Genomic DNA, 21236 nt, shown 5'->3' on the forward strand with positions numbered 1-21236 from the left:
TTTTTTCTTTTCTATTCTTTACTATTCTTTTTCTTTTCTTTCCTTCCCTTCTAGTACTTTACAGAGAAATTCCCTGAGAAAGTTCTATTTTGATTTCATTATAATAAGTCCCTTTCTTTTCAAATTTCTCTACTTTCTTTCTATTTTTTCCCACTACTTAAGAAAAGTTTCATCTTGATCTTCACTTTTTGTATGTCACCCGAAAATACATACTTACAAAAGTTGAACTTTATCTATTCTCGCTGATCGATGCTTCACATGATTTTTCTTCGAAGCTTTTCTTTTTTTACCCGTTCAAGGATCAACCGATTATTGGAATGATAAGGCGACAACATCAGCCTGAAGGTGTTAAGGATTTGTTCCAAACGAAAAGAATTTATTTCCATATCGAAAATTCACGTAACATAAATCGCAAAGAACGATATCGCTAAAAATCGAGGAAAATGAAACTTACAAATTGGCACGATTCGTTCGCTGCGAACGATCGCTCGTAACTTTTAATCCGCAAATAAAAGGATTTATCGAGAATGAATCTTTCTCTTCGTTTATTTTTTTTTTCTCTTCATTATCTATCTCCTCTTTTTTTCGATCATTTATTTTCCGTATTATTACGATAACATTTATTGGCAGTAATTACTTTTAATTAATGTTGTACAATCGTCGTTGTCGTCATTGACGTCGTATTATCTATAGTATTTCAAACAAACTATTTAATTTCGTCTATTACATTTCGTACCAAATATCTCACGTTCCAGCACGTGAACGTACACATTCCACCCATCGAAATGGCTTTGACGGATGACTGATATAGACTAATACGTACATAGACGATTCTATGTGTCTATTGAAAATCGTCCAAATTGTATTGTACAAATTAACTACATATTATGGAAATATAAATTTATTCAAATTAAGGTTTTAACGAGGGAAACAAAAGACTTCGATAATATTTTTAATATTTTTCATGCACTATTTATTCGCCAATCGTGCACGTTTGAGTAAATAAAATCGGGAGGCGTGCATAATCGAAAGAGGATAATCTCGATCGTAAATCAGTCGCAGCTGAATCCCGATAAGTATTTTTGCGGTTTGGAAGAACGGCGCGTTTTCTGCATCGCTTCACGGCGAAGTACTTGCCCATTACTCGGCCCGTTCCACCTCAGTAAACCGTAATACAAGGACGTGAAACGCGTTGAGCTTAATGCCAGCCGTAATATATCACATTCCAAAGCTCACGTGGTATGTGGTCTGAAGTATACGCTGAATTTGAAACATATGGTGTACTCTGTAAGTCCTATTGACGTATTCTATACGGTGTAAACTATGATTAATATAAACGTATCCTAACATACAAAGACAAAAAGAAATTCGACGGTTTTAAAATTTCGTGAATTTTTATTTACTTTTGACTTTTATGGCTAACATAAAATCAAAACTTTCAATGAATCTCATATGTCCGATAATATGAGACATGATGACAGAATGATGAAAATATTTTACTCGAGAGACTTCATTCTCCGAAATTTTTCGTATTCGCAAGTCGAACGTATTCACATCATCTCTCATTCTCTTCTCTCTTTCGCCACATCTCTTTTCCATTCTTTTTTTCCTATTTTCTTTCTCTCTCCTCCCCCTCCTTCCTTTCTCTTTCTTTCTTTCTATTCTACAGCGTTTTTCTTACCATCCCTCAAGAACGAATTCGGTGCAAAGGGTACGAAAGAAATCTATGCTAGGAAAATACGAAAAGTTTTCGTGAGTTAAATTTATTTTCTCTCTTTTCCATCTACCTATTTCCATCTTGATGTTTCTCTAACGGAAAATAATGGTATCGCCATAAGGAGTAAGAGCGAGTAAAAGTTACCGGCCAGACGCTTTCGACGTTTTCGGTTAAAAGATTTAACCCGAAAGACAAAGTTTCTATTGTTTCATTCGTACGATTCATGTAATAAATATTTCTTTCTCTCTCTCTCTCTCTCTCTTTCTCTTTCTTTCTATCTATCTATCTATCTATCTGTCTATCTCTTTCTTTCGTTATTGTTTCGTTTTTGCTATACCATGTAAAAAACGTATCACTTTATACGATGAATGCGTTGCCCGAACAATAGACCTGCCATTGACGATGATTTCTCAAGCTCTTTGTTCTATATACCATTGTACGATACAATTGTTGTTAAACACGTTTTGTTTGATTGTATATAGTACGCGCGCGGCTGATTTAAAAGTTAAACCCAAATTCCTTGGGGGAAAAAAAATGGACAAATGTGTCACGCTGTTTATGTTTAAAGGTGCGCAAGTCCATCGATCGTTTAGAATTTTCAAATCGTCGACAGAATTTCATTGATTTCTATGCAGTTATTGCAATAACAATCGCTGCATCACATTTTCCTTTCTTTCACTATTTATTTCATTCTTTCGTCAATAATCTATGCCAAGAATTTTTTTTTATTTATTTCGTTATTTTTTTTTTTTTCCCTTATTCACCGTATATTCTTTTCAACGAGAAACAAGAGAACACAACACGCGCGACAACTTTACTTCTTGACATTTCGCGCGTAATAATTATTCCGTGCTTTTAATCCGACGTTGATCGCGTTTGAGAAACGTGAGAGGAAAAAAACCAAGCGGGCGTACAATAACGCGAGGGAGTTGTACAACAAGATGCGTGAGGGTTTTGTTCAAAAGAAGAGAATAAAAATCAGGCAAGAATGGAAAGTTCGTTTCTCGCGCGACACAGTGGAATCTCTTTAAAGGTCGTACTTCGCGTTTGCAGCGCGGAATCATTAAATCCTCCGTGGATGTGTTAAGTGCTCTTCAACGTGTCACCGTATATACACGCGGAGCAGAACGTTGCCTACAACATACGAAACAGTGCCTTAATTACGCTAGGAGTTCAGAGAGAGAGAGAGAGAGAGAGAGAGGTAGAGTGAGAGATGACAGGTCAGAGACATGAGAGGTCCGCTTCAAGTACAACACCTTCATCCCGAAGGCCGTACTGGTTTTACTAATGATGTAAACATTCCTTCTTCTTTTTATCGCCATCGTCCAAAAGAATACATGCACATATCCCACGCGGTTCATAGAAGTCGTGCGCATGTATAATATTCGCTTAGACTTTGTAAAGATTCGCTCAAAGTTAAAATAACTAGGGTGGAATTTTGTTCTTTTGTTCTTTTTCCTTTCGAGGTTTTCCAACGTTTCTCTCTCTCCCTCTCTCTCTCTCTCTCTCTTTCTTTATCATAAAATTTTTCTTTCAAAAATATACGAAGCGGAACATACCACTCGGCACGTTCGTTTCGATTTCGAAAAGCTTTCGTTGCCTTTTCGATTTTCCGACATACTTCTATCGCATCTCTCGTAACATCCACGATATCAGGAATGTTCGTTCACGTTCCTTGCATTCCAGGCGCATCAAAAAAAAAAAAAAAAGAAAAAAAAGAAAAAAAAAAGAAAAAAAAAACAGAAAAAAAAGAAAAAGAAGAAGAAGTAGATATGGGGATATTTAATTTTCTATTGAATTCCAACAAACGGTTTCTTTATTTTCTTATTCAACTTTCAATTATTTTTCTATTCATTCGGTTTGTCAGCTGTTTTCACAGAACACATTAGCCGCGTTAATTAAGTGTCGAGTCCTCGACGCTAATCCAAATGAGAGACACAAATGGAACGCACCATACGAGCTGAGTAGTTTCAAGAGTGTAGTAATAAGAAGAGCAGACGTGTTGGGAACTCAATGAATATTGCAGCCGTATTTGAAGATCATTTCTTGTAAATATTAGAGTTATACCTTTGAGGGAAAAGAAAGAAAGGCAAGCTGAGTACTTCAGGATTTTATGCGGCGTATTAATAAAATAGCACTTTTACGTGACCCCTGATAATTGTATGTTTATATATAGTTTCACTCACAAAAACCCCAAGGTGTCATTCGTCTTGTAAATGATTTAACAAATTCACCTTCCTCCAGTGTGTCCATCTTACCCTTTAACAAGTTGTCCTGCTTTCAGGGGAATAATGTCACGAGTCATCTGAAGTATATATCAACGTTTTGGGATACAACACGAAGAACTATATTCAATTGTATTCTTATTCTTCAAGCATTAATTCTTTTTTTTTTTTTTTTTTTTTTAATGTTTTTCACGTTTTCAACCAGATAAAATATCATTAAATATTCAATTGCGAGTAATCGATTTTTTGCGATTTCCTGTTTACCGAGCGACATCCTTTTTACGAGCAATTTTTTGAAACGAAAAATTTAGAAGCTACGAAAAAATCAGACCGAGTTTGCGAAAGTACGAATGCTCGAGGGTAGGTTGAAATTGCAAGAAGTATCTTTTTTCCAGGAAGATAAGTCGGAACGTTTCGACTTCGACGTAATACTATTTAGAGCTTATGACAATACCGCCATTTTTCTCGCTTTCTTTGTACTTGTGTGTATATATATGTATATATGTATATATGTATATATATATATATATACATGTATACATTCTATACAGAGCTTCTTACGAGCGAGCACGTAGCAACGGTCTCGTATTTCCAGCCACTTTTCCATTCTCCGCTTTTCCTCATTGCTTTTCTTTGCCCTCCCTGCTTTCAACGCCCGTCCGAGAGCATCATCTCAAAGGGATTGGGAAAACATTTCCTGCTCTTTTCGCGGTTTACAACGAATGTCAACGCTATAGTTATCTTTTTACATCCAAAGAAATGTACGCGCGATATATTCAAAGCTCATCTTCCTGTGTACTGCAACGATTCGAAGGACAAAGGAAAACCCAGACTTAATTAAAGAGAACTTGGATTTACAAGAAATGTGAACAAAGAGTAAATAGATGAGGAAGAGAAACAAGAAGATGGTTTGGTTCAACGATCGATCAAATATTTTTTGTTTTCGATTGGTTCCAAGTACTCTCGATTGTAAAGATAGAAAAGTCCATGAAAGAAGAAAAAAGATAGAGATACAAAAAAAAAAGTATTGGCTAACAGCTGAAGAGGGTTCTTTCTCTTTTATTGGTAAGAAACAAATAGATACTGGTCGATGTAAAATCTTACCTGAACACCTCCTACGCCGACGATGAAAAGGAGTTGAACCATGAAGAGGGCTGCCAAAAGATTCATGAGAGTGGTACCTGCCAAACTTCTCAGATCGGAGAACAGACTGTAACAAGAGGAAAAAAATGTTGCTTTGGATTATTTTCTCTGTCGATGATATTATGATAAAAGAATGAAATGGAGATTGAGAAAGAAAGAAAGAAAGAAAGAGAGGAAAAAGAGAGAGAGAGAGAGAGAGAGAGAAACTTCGTTCGAATATAAATCGCTTGTCATCGCTAGGACATAAATTTCCATCCTTCCCAACGAAGATTTATATTTTATTAAACCCTCGCCGCATATCGTGTATATGCTCTTTACTCGATTCTACATCTATAGACGTTTTATTCCATATCTGTTAAAATTTGATTTAACACTCTTATTTCGCAAAGGTGTGACGGAAGAAACACGAATTAACGATTTAGATTGGAATGAAAAATATATTTTTCAAACTTTTAATCCTTAATCGTTTACAAAAAAAAAAAAAAAAAAAAAAAAAAAAAAAAAAAAAAAAAAAAAAAAAAAAAAAAAAAAGGATCACGTTTTACTACTATATATAACAAAATTTAATCCAAACTAATATTGATGCGTATTAAAAGTCAGTTGCGTATTAAAAGGCATATTCATTCACGAATAAATAGAAAGTTATTGATTGTACATGGAGAGAGAGGGAGAAAAAGAGAGAGAGAGGGAGAAAAAGAGAGAGAGAGGGAGAGAGAGAGAGATACAAAACAACTAATAAATAAAATAAAGACAAGCCTGTAGAAAAATCCCTATCTACTACAAATTGGAACAACAATAGGACACATGTTAGATTTAGAACAAATAAAGTTGGTTTACACGAAAAGGATCAATGTCGAATTTACCACTGTATACGAAGCGCTCGTAAAAGGATAGAACGCAGTTAGACTCGTAGAAAACTTGGGGATGTCCTTCGAAATGCAGTGAAAAGAAACAAGACTGAATCACTTAACTCTTTTGGAAGAAAAAAAAAAAAAAGGAAACAACTTGTGAAAGAAAGAAAGAAAGAAAGAAAGAGAGAGAGAGAGAGAGAGAGAGAGAGAGAGAGAGAAAAGAAAGGAAAACTTCGTACTTTCTTCGAGTAAGATTCTTAAACTAATGCAACAGAAACGCAACGTGTTATACAATTTTAAACGCATTGCATTTTAATACCCTTGATGGTCCTTTCGGAAAAGAAAACCTTTTCTTCTTTCGATATCTTGCGATTTTTACAAATTTAAACTTCCTCCCTATATTATCTCCATTAGAAAAATTATCAAACTTTTTCAAAAGAAATATTTCATTGCGCATAGCCTCACGTACTTTCGTCGAGTCTTTAATTACGAATTTTCATATTATCGGACATGTCGGAATGTACCGATGGTATCGATTGAGACTTCATATTCAGTATCGTGCTCATTTTTTCACGTATTTGTGGTATTTCATAATCGATCGTATTTCGTCTTTTTTTCTAGCTTCCTTTTTCTTCCTCCTCTTCTTCTTTTTTTTTTTGTTTTTTTTTTAATTATTATTATATATATATTTTTTTCTATTTTATTAAAATTCTTTTACCCAGAGAATGCATCGAATATAAATGAAAAAGAGGATCATCGTTACAATTTCGAGAAAATACATTTTATCATTTATTATTGTATGCTTATAATAGCATTATATAGAAATAATAATGATTGTAATTAATTAAATACGAGTAATATTACGTTATTGCGATTTTTCCAAAAGTTTAATTAAGTTTCAAAGAAAATAAGTACTATTTTGACATGTCGACAAAATATTATTCAAATTGGCAAGTTATAAAAAGAGCAAAAAGATTTATGGCTAAAGATATCATTAAGGGATCGAAGTGATAATATCAAATTCTATGGAATTTATATAGGACCAGTAAAATAATCGTTTCGTTCGCCAACAAAGAAAAAACTTCTCCTTTCCCTATTTCGAAGAATTGACCTTCAACGAAAAAATACCTGTGACTTTTCATTTCGTTTCGGTTGTGAATAATTCATACGATAAAAAACATTCAATGGTAGGAGAGGAAAGAAAAGAGAGAGAGAAAAAGAGGGAGAGAGAGAGAGAGAGAGAGAGAGAGAGAGAGAGAGAGAGAGAGAGAGAGAGAGAGAGAGAGAGAGAGAGAGATCGAAGAAGAAAAAAGGTAACTACTTGAGTTAAATGAAATTTTGCCAATAGTATCCTATCTGTCAGAACATTATGTTATTCTTTCAAACGAATGAAAAGTTTTATTATTTATTTTACCAATGGTCTGCGCTCACGAAATGAAAATACCCAATTTTTAAACAAAAAGTTATTCATTCAATGTAATTGCAAGAGTAAAAATACAATTTATCTTTCGATGATAAATCATGAAATGTTATAAACAGAGATATAAAAAAAGAGACGATGTCTCTCTAGCACCAATAAAATTGTGCATGCAAGAAAACGACATTTTCGATATTTTTCTTTGCTTCGGTGAAAAAATATAATTAAGGTAGATAAAACATAAAAGTTGTCATGTTAATGGAATATTGTAATTTACATTATATCTATACGGACTTTAAGATGACGTTAATAAATTATGAAAAGAAAATTACAATATCACACATTATACAGACGAACGTAACTACTTGTTCACTTAACTCTGAAAAACACGTTTATTTAACTTTCTCTCTCTCTCTCTCTCTCTCTTCATCTTCTTTCTTTCTTTTTCTCTTTGCAGCTTATAGAAAATTTCAAAGAGCTCATGAGCGTGTCATACAACCAGTAAATTTGCTTGATTGTTAAGCACTAGAAAAAGGAGTGGAAAAAAGAAACAAAAGAAAAAAAAAAAGAGAACAGACTGTATAAATAGAAAATGCCTCTCTTATCGAGAATCTTTATATTCTTCTACATCGAGCTTCTGACATCTAAAATCAAGAACCCTAGGAACCAAAGACGCTACCATTTTAAATCCTCCACGGATATAAAAGTTTTTTAACCGAATACGTTCAACTTCTATTTCGATTTTTTTCTATCCTCCCTATATAAAATTGACATCTCCATGAATCTCATTTAACGTCGAAGCTGATATTTCCAACATCGTAAAATAAAAATAAGTATTCCTGTCATTAAATTCTTGGATAAACAATGATACGATCCAGCAAACTTTTCTATTGAAAAGTCACGTTTGAAACACTATAAATTTCGCGCATTGATTTTTCATTTCTGCTGACATTAGAAAAAACTTGTTTCGAAAGTGATTGCAGATTCTGCTGATGAAATATGCAGATTATTAAACGAAAATCGTATGATTGGTTCGCATGTTTCAATCTTGTTTTTTGTTTAATTATTATTTTGAGGAGGTCAACCGACTGGTTCGCTCTAACTCGTTACACAGCTGTATGCGTATAGCCGACACAGATGTGCAGAATACCTACATGCATCAATGACTCTCATATCGGGACGTCCATGATGAAATATCCGTCGATCACGGAGAAATTTCATAGTCGAACGTGTTTTTATAATAAAGCCGACATTTGCATTGCAAATATGAATCACCAGAGAGAACTTTTAATCGCACGGCTTCGATTTCGTTATCATTTCAAGAAAACAGACTACGTAATCGTTATCGAACGAATTTATACTGGATATTACAAAGTTCGACGACATAAAGAAACTCGTTAATTAATCGAGAATTTTTTTATTCATTATTTATGATATTCATGTCTTCTTTCCTAACAATTATCGATTAATTATTAGGAATGACAACCAAGGAATACATATATAAATAATCGCATTATTATCCCAGTCCTTATAAAAATATTAATCAAATTATTATCTCCGAAGGAAGGTATTCCTCTCAGATAGATCGATGAGATTAGGTATTTCAAAGGAATCAAAGAAAAAAGAGGTAGCGACGATGTCCTCTCATAAAGGTACAACGTTGTGTATCAGAAAGGATGATAAAAAGGATGCTACCGTGAGGACTTGAATTTCAAAAGCTATTGAGATTTACTCATTGTTTTATGGACTGGAACAAGCCGAAAAGCTTCCTTTAATTTACGCTTTTTAACTCGGCATGGCTTTCTTCGAAATTGCACTTTGTACGATTTGATAGGATGAACCTTTTCGAATTAATGTGACACGATATCTTTGTCTAACAATATAGTCGTATTTCGACAAGCGATCTTTGCTATCGAATTTCATTCGATAGTTGCGTCGATGAAATTGTGACGTAACAAAACAGAGGAGAAAAACAAAAAAGAAAAAAAGAAAAAGAAAAAAGAAAAAAGAAAAAAACAAGAAAAAAAAAGAAGTTGCAAGGGCGAGAATAACGAGCGTCGAGAAGCTTTCTAAAATCCAACAGTGTGATTCTCGTTCGCTTCTGAATTATTCATCTCGTAGAAACGTTTGAGTATGAGTAATGGCGTATGTACGTACAAGTTGGTATGATTGTACACGTAGCGGCTTGCCAAATTAATCTTTCCGCTTTCTGGTATAACTCTGCAAGGCTTCGACCGCAACTCCGAGCTCTGTTGCAGTATTACGATTTATTAATTAACGCTAGAACGAATAATTTCAAACAGTCTTATGTGAAACTTTTATTACGATGATAATGATGTTTCTCATAGAATGAACTATTTTAAAAGAACAGCGACAGAGAAAAATAAGAAGAAGAAGAAGAAGAAGAAGAAAAAGAAAAGGGAAGTACGCGAGAAGCAAAAATAACGCGAGAACCTAAAAAGAAAAGGAACTCACCATTCTGCTACTTCTCCCGTAATAAATCAAAGGTTGTGCGTAATGCGAGCACCGAGCCACAAGTGGTTTCCTACTATGAAAGCACGATAATACCGGAGGGAGAGAGAGAGAGAGAGAGAGAGAAGCGATAGAGGGTCGTCTCTTTTGTTTGTTGATCAACAATGAGACCCCGAGACTTTTCAATGACGACCGCGGATTTGTTTCAAAAGTTCATCTGAAAATCGAAAAACATATTTTCTCGATTCAAATATACTTTCACGTAATATGTTACGACACGTTCGTAGTTATTATATATTTATATTATTCCTTTCTATATATCTATATCATAAATCGTATCGCTCGTTAATTATTTCGCAAGTCTATGAAAATCGCTTTTCAGAATGCTATGAATAAACGATCGAATGGCCCGAGGAATTGAATGGAAGATAAATGATTACACGAAACGGTCCTAGTACTCTTAACGCTCGAATAAATCGATCGTTCGTTCAAGTATTCGACGAATATACGAAGTTACTTTTCTTAATGCTATGATAACTCAACTATCTACTTTAAATGTAAATAAGAAGAGATCTTGAACTATATGTAGATAACTATATTTTGAATCCTATATATATATATATATATATATATATATATATATATATATATTTCTACGAAGAGTGATAAACTTAATTAGAAGCAAAGTGAAATTGGAAAAAACAAAATGAAATAAAATAAAAAAGAAATGAATTCGACTGAGCGGTATGTTATGTTCGTGAGAGTGAATTAATCGGAAAAAAAAAAAGAAAAGATGAAGAGGAAAGAGGTCAGGCGGAAATAAATTCCACTCTCGGTGGCAAATTAGCACGGGTTCCTGCTAATTTCCACTCCTGAAATCGTTAGTTCGAATTCTACTTAATACCATTCTGTGCATGGATACACGTGTGCATGTATTTATAGCACAATCGACTCGCTCTCGTTGGTCGTTTTTGTATAGAAAAAAAAAAAATAAATAAATAAAAGAAAAATAAAAAAAAAATAAATAAAAAAAATAAATAAAAAGAAATTAAACAAAAAGAAAAAAGTTAAAGAAATCGAGTCGAATGGAAGTCGAAAAACCCCGATATCTTCCATTGCACAAATCTCATCTCTTATCTCGACTCGTCCAACCTGTGAAACGAGACTTTCCGTATTTTATCGTTGGCGCTCGCTCTCCGAGAGCAAGCATTTAATAAAAAGATGCGATGTAAAAAAGAAACGAAATTCTGTAAGAGTTATGTCAGTGAATTTAATATTTCCACGTCAAGGAAGAAAAATAAGGATAAGTCGAGTACCGACCACACGAAGAAGACCACGAAATTTTACGATTCACCAGCTGAATTCATGTTTCTCTTTTTCTTTTTCTTTCTCTTTCTCTCTTTTTTAGTTTGCTTTACAGCCACGACTCCATCAGACGAAATGAAGATAAACATTACGTCGAAAGTATTGACACAAGAATATTTGAAGCGTATTATATTTATCATGAAAACTGTAGATCCATGTTATCTTTTTCTCCGTTAAAAATTATAACTTCCTGAACGAGCGTATTACTGATTGAATTAAAAGTAACGAGCGTTAATGACAATAATCTCTCACTACTAAATGTAATCACATCTAATTCATGACATACATTAGTATAGGAATAAATGAACGATTCTTAACATTTCACATTTGTACGAATTATTCGTACTTTTGATTGCAATTTAATTGAAATCCTGCAATGAAAAGGAACGAGTTCATATAAAATGATCAAAGTAATACATTTTTTAACAACTCTTTTTACCCTTTATTAAAAGTCATTATAAACTGACAACGAAACTCTCCCTTAGTCGCGTTGCGAACGATAATTATTATTACCGAGCAAATATAATCCGTTCGTCTAGTTTAATATAATGGTGGATAATAATCCCCTCGTATATGGGTACGTATACTATATATTTATATATGTCGACGATATAATTATTTAAATATCATACACCCACACACACCCTTTTTTATCCGCTAGCCCTCAGATTTATCAAGTTTCGTATCATGTTTGGACGTTAAGTATTACGAGCGAAATAAACTTGCTGGAACGACTTTTATGAGCGTTTCGCGGTAAGCGAAATATCGAAAAGATTCACGATTTTAATGCATCCATGAAAAATATACATCTACATATAGAAAGCGTATTAATTTCATTTTTTCTTTCTTTTCTTTCAAACTGTTGGAAGATTCAACACGAAACAAACCTGATACGAGCTACATACACATACAGGATTTTCGTTGAACAACGACTAATACATTTTTCATATCCCATCCATTTTTTACATCCTTTTCAACGTAGCAAAATCGTAAACAGTTAAAAGGATTCCTTGTAAATTTAATATCAGTTTCGCCAACGTCGAAACACGTTCACGTTTTAGGTATTAAACCTTTTCTTTGTACTTTTCGAAAGTTCCTCAACATTCTCTCTTTGCCACACTTCACAAAACATATAATATTTGCATATAATTAACGTAAAGGCTACCGTACGAGTGTTGGAATACAAATTTTATGAGAAAATTTTCGTCAGTAAGATAAAGAGTTTAAATGTTGCCAGAGAATATTTAACATTCACGAGAAGTTCTGTTCGTAATCGCATATGTTATACAGTATGAGAAATTCATACATACTATACGTAGAAATATTATTTTGCAATTCCCACTTCGAACGACCTCCCTAATGTAATAAGTAAGTGAAGTCGATATCAAGCGCTATTCCACCATCTCCGTTTATTTATGAGAAACCATTGAATATCGATTTGTAATTTTTCCAAATATCAGAAATACGAACTCTCTTCGCTCGGTTCATCTTTCCGATCATACGAATGGAATAAGTTTTGGATATAAGCGCAGATCATTTAGACACAATTGAGAAATCTTTTGTAGCTAATCTAGAGCCTTGAGTGACAATTATGGCATTGCCTTGGGGTCATTGCGAAAAATCTAATTAAATGATATTCTCTTGTTGACGCCAACTTTCTCTTTTCCTTCTTTTTCTTGTTTGCTCTTTCCTTTCCAATCCTATCTCGAGGACTTAATCCCATTTGTTGTTTATTGGGCAACCCTATCTCGATTCTATCTCGTGGACCTTCAGAAATGAAATCTCTAAATCTGAGACAATGGAAGTGGATACGATTTAGTTTTTGTTTTTTGTTTTTTTTTTTTTTTTCTTTTTTTTCGAGAATTCTCATATTTATCTACCAATGAGAATAGGTAGGCTTTTACGACATGGAAATTATTTTATTTTGTCGAAGTAGCTAAGGAGGCACGTTTATATTCAATGTGTCTCGAGTCAACGATAATATTGTATAAATCGAATGATAGACATTCAATAACGATATTGGAGAAGTTTACGATAAATTCGTGGATCTACGATTAATTAGGTCAGGAGTTAGTCGGCTTAACAATTCGCTCGAACGGAGTAAGATATTAAGGGCTTTCGAGAGCATACCGGTTGAAATCTTGGCAGAAGTTAGGATCGATCAAAGATGAGTCACTTCAAAGTGCACATATGATGTATCGTGGAATAATTGAACGATATAGAAAATTTGATCAATATAGAAAACGGGAAATTTACTTTGATGAAATTCAGCATAGACCAAATGACGGGAACCGCGAACGTATAACTCGAGCTTTTATATCCTTGTTCTTCTTTGAAACTAATTACAAGAACTATTTAAGAAGAAAAACAAAGACTTTCGAATTTCTAGCAAACATGTTTTCTTTTTCTTTTTTTCTTTGTTCTTTTTCCTTTTATTTTATTTTTTTCTTTTTTTTTTTTAAATCATTCGTTCGTAAAACTTTTCACAGTACCATACAGATTCTTATCAACGAGCGCATCCCTGATCGATTTTTCCTCAAGTAAGGATTACGATCTGCATAAAACCTTCGTCCTACCGACCATGTAACTTTCCTATCGAGCTTTCCTTTCATCAAACTTCGAAGCCGTTTCCAACCGAAGACGAGATTCTGAAAATACGATGCGAACCTTTCAGAACGACCTCGTTCAATATGGCATACACATAAAAGACTGACAAAGTCCTGTGTTCCCAATTCATGATAGAAACAAAATTATTCGATAAACATCAAATCGATTTTAAAAATCCATTATACGTGCATTTTAAAATCCACATGTTTGGATAGATCGTACCTCACGTCATCTCTTATGGTTGATGGTCGCTTTTGTGCTTTAAAGTACATACGAGAAAAGTTCGAAGCTTTTTATTTTCGGTTATTTTCTTTGGATCTTTCTCACACCTATACATTCGAATAAACTTTATATAAACCTTCTTTGAAGTATAAATGTAGGGAAAGAAACGAGAGATTCTGTTGATCTGGGATTTCGACTTCTCCTTTTAAAAGATTCGGAAATGAATCCGTCTTCGCTAACTCGGACCAGATCTTTCAACATTTGCATAGTAAAAGGTCACAGTCAAGTCAGCATAATGCAGAACACGTACAGCGAACGAAGGGATCGATCGTGAATTCTCGATTATCGTTATCGACTCGTTATTGTGTTATCTTTTTCTCCTTCAATTTCTCTTTTTCTTTTTGTTATAGAATGCTTAATAAACATATTTTCCTCGCGAATTATCGTTGATTCATTTAAAATCTTTTTTTTCAACTCTCAAATAAAACGATATCTGTAAAAGCATTCGAATCGAAAGCTTGGACGAAAATCATAAGCGATATTTCGATGACCCACTTTTCTTTTCCACCCAACGATTTTTATTTCACGCGTGGCATACGCGACGACAACGATCATTATCACCAACAGACGATTCGATGATTTTTCTTTTCGACGTGTCACTAACGAGTATTATATAAACACTTCGAATCATTACCATATTTCAATGTTATTGATTTTACGAATGTTGTCTTTCCCTTGCTGACAGCAATGCTATTATGGAATCCTTCATCATCGATCGATAAATCTTTGCGATGAACGTAACTACATTGATTTATCGATACAGGGCATCTGCGAAGTTAGATGGAGATATCACGACAATAGGAATGTTAATTACAAATGTAAAGAACCCAGTTCCAAGGGATAATGCGATATAACTCGTCCTTGGCCTTTGATCGATCTAATCATAGGTACATAGATAACCGGTAAGATAAGTACACCTCACGATATTCCTTTCGTGTGACACGCGAAAACGCGAAGAAAAAGATTTCATTGATTCGAATTAACGAAAGGTACCTCAGCAATAAATTCTTGAAAATGTTCGTGAATGAAACTAAGAACGAGATACGACAAAATACATAAATGCAATGATTATCAAATTATTCGAATCTTTTAAGCTTTTCTAAAACCAGAATTTAGATCTATTTCTTCCCTGTCTCATTGTATAGGAAACTTCCTAATGTGATGTAGTAATTATTATGAGAACGAAGTTACTGACAGAGAGTTAACAGTTGAACAACTATGGAAGGAGTCATTATATGGATTAGATATGCCACTAATACGTAGTACGATATTCATAGAATTATACAAAGTGAAGTATAAGTGACACTGTCTTCTTCTAAGTTTCAAAGAAGAGATAGATACCTTTTCCTTCGGAGTACGTTCATATCACCGACTTAAAAACGAAGCCTACGACGTTTCGACGCATTTGAAAGGTAACGCATTTCTTCTTGAATATCACATATCTGGAACGATATCTACTATCCCGAAGATTTTTATTCGTAGAAGTAGGACATGATATATATATATATATATATATATATATATATATTTTTTTTTTTATCATATTACATATGCCAACTCTATTTGAAGAAATTTTAATGAGCCGATAACGCGTCAAATTCCGATTAATCGGGTCAGTCCAGTCGCTCCTTTGTTTGTTCTAAGACAATGCAGATGAACACGAATGCCATCATTTTACGACATCGATTCATTTCAAAGCTCGAAACCTATTGATTCGAGATGTGTGTGTATGAGAGAGAGAGAGAGAGAGTTAAGAGCTGTTAGAACAGCATCTCCGCGATATCCTTCCCTCTAATATATAGCACGATACATGTACGTATATATACGTAAATAAAATTTTCATGATACGAACCATTTACATGCATGTAATTACACAATATACCTATATATCTACGAACATTTTGTTTTACCCATCGAAAGTCACGAAATAAAAGCTTATGAAACTTTATTTGACTTTCTGCTCGTTTCTATAGTAGCAGAAAATGAGGGAAAGAGTGCATGCATGCTTGCAAAGTTCGCAAAGTGGCTTGCGGCAATATGCGATTCGCATTTCGTCTCGTCTGCAATCTACACTCAATTTTCACGGCATAGTGCCAAAGTCCATTGTCCATAAACGTTCTCGTAGTTGCATACACACATACATACGTAGCAATTTCCAAGAACTTCTCCAGATATTAAATCCACGTTTCGGAGCCGTGACATCTCGTATCCATAATGGAACGCTCCATGAATAGAGTATAATATGAAAATATGAATGCAAATGTATGCAAGTAAAGAAAAAAAACATATACTTGTTGTTAGAGAGAAAGATAAATAATAAATCGTAATCAATCATTAGAGACGATTCCTTACAACGATAAAAAAAATTGAACAATGTTAAAAATAGCGAGGAGTAGAAGATATCCATAAGACAAAATAATCGATAGGTACGTTTCGAAAAAGAAGAATTCGAGCTTTTGTCCAAAAGCTTCATAAGATCAAAAATCGTGGTCAAGGTAAAGCGAGCAAACCAAAAGAGAGAGAGAGAGAGAGGGAGAGAGAGAGAAATAGAAAGAGAAAAAGATAGAAAGGGAGGGAGGGAGGGAGAAAGGATGCAGAGTACCAACCAAGTGATCTTCCTAAAGCCTAGACACGGAGAAGCTAATTCAATCGGGCGTCGCTTTATGGCTCGCACAAAGTGCTCCCAACGGCACATCGTCGTTGGACGTCTTCGTAGCGTGCCACATACTACCGAAATACGAGAGGTATCGATCTCAGAGAACGTTGGATCGGTGTACCATCGATAGAACCCTTTGGGAAATCAAAGGCAGAAGACGAAGTCTTAAAGGTCGTCTTAAACGCTCGATGTGTTCACCAGTTCCTTCGTTGTCGCACTCTCTTTAACCACTACCTCTCCTCTTTCAACTTAGCGATCCAAAGAATGACAAAGATCATAAAGGGAAATGGTAGGGTTGATGATAGTGATAATGGTGATACCATACCGATATCTATTAATGATATGTGCTTCTCTCGAGAGATTACTAAATATGTCATCCATGTAAATAGACATATGTATTTCTTGCAAAACCGTGAAAAAATCTACTCTTTCTTTTTTCTACTCCCACTCGAGATTGCCCGAGCCTTTTTTTTCCTTTTCGTTTCTCTCGGGAAGTTCTTCCCTTTCTCTCGGTGAACTCTTCTTACGGCTTTTTTATCCGACATCTCTTTTCACGCCGTTCTTCGATGCTTCGTAACATCCTCCTTTCCTTATGAATAAAGAAAGAGGAAACTAGAAAATAAATTGAAAAAATGTCGAATTCTCGGGATGATTAATAATCCGCAGAACATTCTCGCCGATAATTCGTCGTTCGAAAGTATCGGACATTTTGATACAAGGATTTAATTTAATGAAACGCATAAGTGATTCTCGCGACCTAAACATATTTGCCAGATTTCCCGTGGCCTTTCCAACTCGAAAAGCGTTATGGCGATACATTTTAACGAAGCCACTTGCGGCGACACGAAATTCCGAGGCGAGCGTTCCTTTGGAATGGTCAGAGAGCACGAAGGGTTTATAAGCGGCTTAGATACGTGCGATGGTATAGCAATCTCGTCCTATAATGTAGGCTGCCAACACACTCCACTCAATTCCTCTTCGACACGTTCGAAAAGGATACGTATGCATGTATTTATGTATTTATGTATATACATTCATACATAAATACATACATAGATATCTACGTAGCCATTTAGTTTATTTTTAATCATGCCGTCATTTGACAGAAAAAATGACACGCTAATAGAAAACGAACTGATACACTTGCCTTAGACGATATGACCGCGGAGATCAAGTAAAGCCTCTAGAAATTACTCTCTTCAGCTCTGGAGATAAGCCTCGTCTGTCGCGCGGATTAGATCCTTTCACGTACTATATCAGAAGAGGATGAAGAGTCGGCCAGGTCGGAAACGTGATTTTACGTTAATCAATTTTCGATAAAGGCAAACCCGCTAATCGATCATTTCGACCGTAGAAATTATTTTGACTTTTCTTATCCTTTTTTGTTTTGTTTTTTTCATTTCGCCACATTTCCTTTTTTTTTTTATAAAAACTTTCTATCTTTTAATTTTACATTATATTCCAGTGGACGAGCAGAATATCTTGCAGAGACATACGCGGCCATGATTGAATACATCCATCTCGCACATTAATCTCGCAACTCCCAATTGGCTCGCTCGTTGGAATCATGGGATGAATCAATGCGCTTATCGTTGATACGCATTGATTATACATGACGAATATAAATATAATTTTCCGACGAGGTAGCATACGGGGTTTTTTTTTCTCCCTTTAATTTTGCCGATCAATTATTATCCCTTGATCGTTCATTCCCCTTTAACTAGTCTTCATAAGAAATATTCATTGAACTTCTTTACGATCATAATGTTTTCGATTTAAACATTATGAATGATATCAATGCGATGTTCCATTAACGTTTATGATAGAATTAAAGTCTTGAGAAACAATGAATTCTCATAATGAAAGTTATCGGGCAGGGTCTGTTTTTCTCTAACTTGAATGAAGTAGATTAGAAGCTGAGTGCTGCGGTACTCTTAGTTAGGGAGTCACTATTCTTTGTCGAAAGAAAGGGCAAAAATATAGGTATTGAGCTAGATCTAATGACTTTTTCTTGTAAAAAAAGGTCTATAAAGTTGATTAAGTATTTTACGTGCAATAATTCTCTGTCAATCATTCTATTTTTTTTTTTTCCTTTTTCTTTTTTCTTTCTTTTTTTTTTCTTTTCTTCTTGAGATAATGATATTCTCTTTATAATAATTGTTTTCCTTGAACATATAATACTCAATCTTAACATTTTCTGCTTAAAAAGTATAAAAATGTTAACGCACCAGTCGTAAGCTGCTTACTTTTACGAACGACAAAAATCCTTTTCTTCGCCTCTTTTCGTCCTGAATTCTTCATCTCGAAAAAAGACGACCGCATCCTTTTCCCATGAGGTTTTTAAAGCCATTACTCTCCATCGCTTTTCGTGGTTTTTACTAGGAAAGCGCGTTAAGTGCAAAAGGAGATCTCGAATGGAAAGGAATTAGTACTTCGCGAACAAAAAATTCAAAGGTAAGGACAAAAAGGAAAAGATAAGGGATGATCGAGAACATGGAATTAACAATTGTTAATACAAATTTCACGAACTATTTAATACGACGTCCATAATTTCTCGAAATTCGACAAGAGTATGATCTACGTTGGCCCATATATCAAACTGACATTTCGTAAATCGATTGAGCCTTTAATCGTAACTCTAATTAACCTAAACTCATCGAGCGTCGGTCAAATTGAATGAAATACTTGCAAAGTTCGATCACGAGCAGATTAGCTGCCTTACACGAATGATCAATTAATTGAATAGCATTTCTCATGGTACCGATGGTATATCGATCGAATATACCTAATATGCAACTAACTACGAGCTAGCATCGCTTGTGATCCATGCAATTAATATTCTGTATCTATCGAATTGTTTCCACGAAAAAATTTTTATGAGAGAGAGAGAGAGAGAGAGAGAGAGAAGGTTCTATATATCGAACACATTATTAATGATGGTAATAAATTCGCGATGTTACATCGATACGATAGACTGATTCAATTAGGAGTTATTAGGGAAGAGAATCAGGGATGCAACTGCACTCCCCCTGAGTTACTGCATTTAAGCGCCTTGTGATGCCTCTAAAGCGATTAACTGCCGAAATGTCGTTGCACCTGGATGGAACCGCCCGAACGCGTATCTATCTACTATGAACTTCATACGTTCGCCGTTCCATATTAATGAACGCGTTGGAAAGCTCGTGTAACGAGTGTTATATAAATTTTCCATAGTATTTTTTTTCTCTCTCATTTTATTTGAAAAACAAGCGTTTAAAACAAACAAAAACAAAATCTCGTTAACCGTACAATTAAAATTCAACTCGTCCTAATTAAGTAATTAAAACACGATTATACAATTTAATAATGATTTCGATGTCCGAAATCGTTCATTAAAGGTCTATGAGATAATTATAACTCACATGGAAAGATTAACCCAAATTCGATATACATAGATATAACGATTCGATCGTTTGTTAATACATATATAATGATTATTTTAAGCTAATGATATGCGCATTGATAAAAGCGCCGTTTTATTGTCACGTATTTGAAAAGATAAATTAAAATTACATGATAATTATTTATTGATAAAATAATTGGTAAAAATCTATCAAACAATGGAAAATATCGCAATCGAATCGATTCTATCGGAAAATGTCAGATGTAAATGTGTTCCACCAACATTGGCCCAACAATAGGGATCTTGCAACGATTTTAACCTAATTAAGGATAACGTGGAAATGAAGTTAGAACTCCGTATATATCTATAGCTTTATGCTACGCCTGCCAAAGTACACGCAATCGCAAGCTACCTCTCTAATTCATTATTATATATAACATAGAACTATTTATTTGTTAAATCTAAAGCTATAACAATGAATGGGGATGAAAATAATTCGATTCATATTATTTACAACGAATTAATTAATGCAATAAGCAAAGCATTAGCTAATGCATATATATGTTCATTGGCGTACACGATGAATGCATTAATTCCGGCTTATCTCTGTGAGGTCAAGAAAGTGTCTGGGACAACTTGCTGGTATGAATTATGCGCGACCCCGTTTGGAAATTCGACGCAAAATCATGACTGCTCTCACCTACTTTTAACTTTTCGTTTAACGTAAGCATGATATTTGCAACTATGATTACACGTTTAAAAAGCAAGAAAAATTGCAAGAATAGTGAGGAAAGTTTGCGATTATAAATGTTATTATCATAATTATAAGGATATTTAATAAATAAGTTATAATAAGAATGCTATTATCCTAAATATAAATATTATATTACCACAAAATAATGATTAATTATACTGGCCATTAGAAATTTACCAAAATTTTGATATGTCATGTCGTTCATGCGGTAAGTTTCAATTAAATTAACCACTCCATCGTAACATAATAATATATTACTAGATAAACGTTTCATATTCGCATGCACGACATATGACGGTTCAAAATGTTCGAATAGAATTAAATATCATTGAATTCAATTTGCTACCATAGACCATGATTATTAT

The 21236-nt window shown here is 34.2% G+C and overlaps 1 protein-coding gene across 4 annotated transcripts in view; it reads right to left on the reverse strand.

Moving 5' to 3' along the window:
* Positions 1-21236, reverse strand: part of LOC124423799 (latrophilin-like protein LAT-2) — a 45134-nt gene that overhangs the window by 17507 nt on the left and 6391 nt on the right. For all 4 annotated transcript variants that reach the window (XR_006942163.1, XR_006942164.1, XR_006942162.1 and 1 more), the window contains exon 3: positions 5047-5152. Coding sequence is in view for 1 of the 4 variants with exons in the window: in XM_046962005.1 (XP_046817961.1) it covers positions 5047-5152 (106 nt within the window). In the remaining 3 variants the exon portion in view is untranslated. The remainder of the gene's footprint in view (positions 1-5046; positions 5153-21236) is intronic.

The sequence above is a fragment of the Vespa crabro genome, chromosome 4, assembly GCF_910589235.1.
Source record: "Vespa crabro chromosome 4, iyVesCrab1.2, whole genome shotgun sequence".
NCBI lineage: Eukaryota > Metazoa > Arthropoda > Insecta > Hymenoptera > Vespidae > Vespa > Vespa crabro.